Raw genomic sequence first — 4,561 nt, forward strand, 5'->3', positions numbered from 1 at the left:
TAGTATAATCGCTGACTAAATCGAGATGTATTGCGCGCGTCGTCATACAGACGAATACGGCAATGTAGGCCTTCTGAGATTTGTATCCACGGCCTGAATTTAATCTGACAGGAACGGGCCCGGCATAGTCAAGCCCACAATGTAAGAATGAGCGATCGACTTGTCGGATGCGCATTGCTGGGAGATCGCCCATGAGTTCACTGGGGATAACCGCCTTTTCGCGCGTGCAAGTAATGCAACGATACAAGACGGATCGCACAGTTTGTCGAGCGCGAAGAATCCAAAATTCTTCGCGTAAAACACATAATGTTAGTTGCGTGCCCGCGTGGAGCGAACGCAGATGAGAGTGTTGAATTATCAACGTAACGAGTGGATGTGCTGCTAGAATGAGAGGATATTTAGCGTTATATGAAAGGTCGGATTTTCGTAATCGACCGCCTACGCGAATTAAATCATCGTCATCCAAGATTGGATTAAGTGAGATCAGTTTGCTAGTTTTCGCTACGGGTTTCGAATTTTTGAATCGACGCACATCATCGAGAAAAAGATTTTGTTGAATGACGCGTAACCAAAATAGTCGCGCGTGTTTGTATTCGTCCACCGAAATTATATCAGATGGAATAGAATCGGATTCGTCGTTTGACGACCGCTTTTTGTATATACGATTTCGAAGCTTATTAATAAAGCGGATTAGATAGGCCGTTATGCGAAGAAGCTTCGGCCATGAAGAATAGCGGGAAGCTAAGTCCCATTGAGATTCGATATCGAGAGTTTGTACGACGAGGGTCGAACGTTTTTCGAGCGAGGTGTCGTGATCTTGCCGAGATTCATTCGGCCACATACTTGAAGGAAGCTTGAGCCACTCGGGGCCTTGCCACCACAGTGAGCTCTCCGCGAACGAGGAAGCGGTAACTCCGCGTGATGCTAGATCCGCGGGATTCTGATGAGTCGGAACATGATGCCACGTGGCATCAGGTATTAGAGTTTGCACATCGTGCACTCGATGCGCGACAAACGTTTTCCATCGAGATGGAGATTGGCGTAGCCAAGCGAGAGTGACGGTTGAATCCGTCCAGCAATGACATGGAATTGTCGAAAGTTCTAATGTCGTTCTGGCAAACGACATTGTTCGTGCTAAAAGCGCAGCAGCGCATAGTTCGAGTCTTGGAATTGTCAAGGGCTTAAGAGGCGCGACTTTTGATTTTGCTATTAATAGCGAAACAGTAACTGATCCCATGAGCGAGATCACTTTAAGATATATGACAGCGGCGTATGCGACGGACGATGCGTCAGCGAAGCCGTGAAGCTCACAGTGACTTGTGTCGGAACCGAAGGCAGTCCATCGTGGCAAAGAGATATTACGCAGTTTAATTAGCTGCGTGTGATAATTGTGCCATTTTTGCATGAGAGGGGGTGGAATTGGATCATCCCACGAACACTTAGTAGCCCACAATTGTTGCATGATAATTTTTGCAGTAATTATGACCGGAGCAAGCCACCCGAGCGGGTCAAATAATTTTGCTATAGTAGACAGAATTTTCCGTTTAGAATCTGGGATCGACGTGGTAACTTCGACTGAGAATTGAAATGTATCGGTTGCAGGGAGCCACGTGACGCCTAAGACTTTGAAACTTTCGTCGCTTTGCAGAATTTTGCCTTGACTGAGACTCTTTTCATTGACCGGTAGGTCGTTGAGTAACGTAGGGCAGTTGCTTGCCCACTTACGGAGGAGGAATCCACCTTTTTGTAACAATGAAATTAATTGATTGCGGATTTGCCTTGCAAGCGGCTTGTCATCCGCGCCGAAGATGCAATCATCTACATAGATTTGATTGCGTAAAACTGATTGAGCAAGAGGAAATTGAGCGCCTTCGTCTTGCGTCAATTGCTGAATCGTGCGAAGAGCGAGGTATGGAGCACACGCCATACCGTAAGTAACAGTAAGCAAGCGGTAGTCTTGCACCGCTTCGGATGATGAAGAGCGCCATAAGATGCGCTGATAGTCTTGATCGCGCGGATCGACTTGAATCTGCCTATACATTTTTGCGATATCGGCAGTGAAAACATAACGATGTTGTCGCCATCGAAGAATTACCGAACGAAGGTCGGTTTGTAACTTAGGACCGATCATGAGATGATCGTTAAGTGAAGAGCCGTTCGATGTCGACTGAGATGCATTGAACACGACGCGCAACCGCGTGGTGCTGCTATGCTCGCGAATCACCGCATGATGCGGGATGTAAACTGATTGTGAAGCAGAGACGGGTTCGTCTACTTTCTTCATATGACCGAGATTTTCGTATTCCAGTAGGAACTCTCGATATTCGGATGCGATATCCCTTTTATTTTGAAGACGGCCTTCAAGCCGTGAAAGAAGTGATGAGGCGATGTGACGAGATTCGCCTATTGCAATCGGAGGATTGGCTTTGAACGGTAGCCGTACGACGTACCGTCCATTCGAGTCACGAGAATGAGTTGCTCGGAAATGTTCCTCACAACGTTGTTCCTCAGGAGTGAGGTATGATACTTGCGGAAGTTCTTCGACTTCCCAGAACTGACGAATTTCGTCATCGAGATTGTCGTGCAACGTGGTATGATTAACTGTCACGTTAGACATGTTTGAAGACGAACTCGTCGAAATCGGACCAGACATGATCCAGCCGAAAATGGAATTCTGAGCTGTTGGCTGATTAGAGGAACCTGAGCACAGGCCCGGTAACAGAACAGCACCGTATAGATCAGCGCCGATGATCATTTCGATCGGATCGGCACTTGAGGGCTGCGGATCAGCCCATGGCAGGCCGCTTAAATGAGCGAGAGAGATTTGATATGCTATTTTAGGCGGCGTGTATTTAGTCAGAGAGCGCATAATAATTGCGGTCGTTGAGTATGACGGACCCTTGCCGGTCTTAGATGATACCGAAATAAGAGCAGCATGTCGTGCGACGGATTGCGTTTCACCGATTCCGGTAACCGAGACAGCAACGCGTGTTCGCGATAACCGTAGCCGTTGAGCGAGATTTTCACTAATTAAACTAGTGACAGATCCTTGATCTAACAATGCGCGTATGACATCTGTGCGACCAGACGAAGAACACACCTGAATCCGCGCGGTAGCTAATAGAACACGAGATTTGTCAAATGTTGTTTTCGTAATTAAATGTGAAACGACGTTGTTTTCATTTGACGTATTCGTTTCGTTGGATTCAAGGGAATTCTCGGTCGCGCTTGATGTCGTCGCTTCGTGAAGCATCGTATGATGCCTTTGTTGGCATTGACGACAGTTATGTTTACTCGGACATGTGTTCGCGAAATGTCGAGCGCTTAAACAGTTGAGACATCGTTTAAATTTGACAATAAGATCGCGACGCTCGTTAACCTGTTTCTTCTTGAAATCAGGACATACTGACAAGAGATGATCTTGTTTACAAAGCGGACAATGAGCTCCGGTAGCGGTCGTCGTGTGACTTTGCACGGACGACTTGCTCGGTTTTGTTTTGACCGTACTGGTCGTTGGAATATTCTCGAACGCTCGAATTCGCGATGCGAGAAAGTTATGAAGATCCGTATACGACGGATATTCCGTTTTATCGCCTAAATGTAATTCCCATGCTTTACGCGTGGCTTTATTTAATTTTTGCACGACTAGATAGACGAGCAAATCGTCCCACCACTCAACTGGACGACCGAGATTTTTTAACGCTTGAATTGACATATTAGCTTTATCTCGAAGCGACATAAGATCCTGCGCGGAATCGGTATTAACGGCCGGTAGCGTATGAAGCGTATGAATATGTTCCGACACTAATCGACGTTTATCATCGTAACGCGCGAGCAGTACATTCCACGCGATTTTAAAATTAGCTTCGGTCAAAGGGAGATTACGCAACGCGTCGCGTGCTTCGTCCTTTAAACATGAATAAAGGTATTGCAAGCGCGTAACATTCGACAACTCGGCATGATCGATAATCATGGAGCGGAATTGATCGCGAAACGTTTCCCATTCCCGTAAATCGCCGGAGAATTTCGGCAAATTAATGCGCGGTAATGTAAGAGTTTTTTCGGATTTCTGTGATTGACTCACGGATAACCCTGGACTTGATGGCGCTTGATCTGCTTCGAGAGAGGCGAGGGCGTCGGAGATGTAGTCCGATGCTGCGAGATAGGCGTCCTCCAATTCGATGTAGACATCCTCCTTGAAGTATTTCTCGGTATCCTTTTGTTCCTTGGTGGCGACTTTGAGCAGTTGTGCGTGCAGGAGCTCGCATCGAGCGTAAGTCTCCTTGAGAGTTTGAAGGCGATTCCGAACTATGCCGTACGTGTGATTTGCACGGCCGATCTTCTTAAAGTTTTCCAATGCGCGTGTGACAGAGCGCATAGCTAATCGCTGCTGCGATAGTAATTCTTCTATTATGATTTTGAGAGGTTTCCGTAACTCGAAACGGAAATCTGGCAATGTGCCACGTCACTTACGTTCACGAAAGTGAGCGAAGAGTCACAATGTCCCTTGTTGTTTATCCGCCACGAATCCGGCTCGAAGGACCAGAATGTTCGTGGTTGT

General features: G+C 46.9%; 1 protein-coding gene across 1 annotated transcript in view; it reads right to left on the reverse strand.

Annotated features, from left to right (window-relative positions):
- Nucleotides 1–4,378, reverse strand: part of LOC108775370 (uncharacterized) — a 15,570-nt gene extending 11,192 nt beyond the window's left edge. Inside the window, exon 1 of the mRNA XM_018541708.1 lies at nucleotides 822–4,378. Coding sequence (XP_018397210.1) covers nucleotides 822–4,378 — 3,557 coding nt within the window. The remainder of the gene's footprint in view (nucleotides 1–821) is intronic.
- Nucleotides 4,379–4,561: the final 183 nt, after the last annotated feature.

Source organism: Cyphomyrmex costatus, unplaced genomic scaffold (genome assembly GCF_001594065.2).
Source record: "Cyphomyrmex costatus isolate MS0001 unplaced genomic scaffold, Ccosl1.0 scaffold1060, whole genome shotgun sequence".
NCBI classification, from domain to species: domain Eukaryota; kingdom Metazoa; phylum Arthropoda; class Insecta; order Hymenoptera; family Formicidae; genus Cyphomyrmex; species Cyphomyrmex costatus.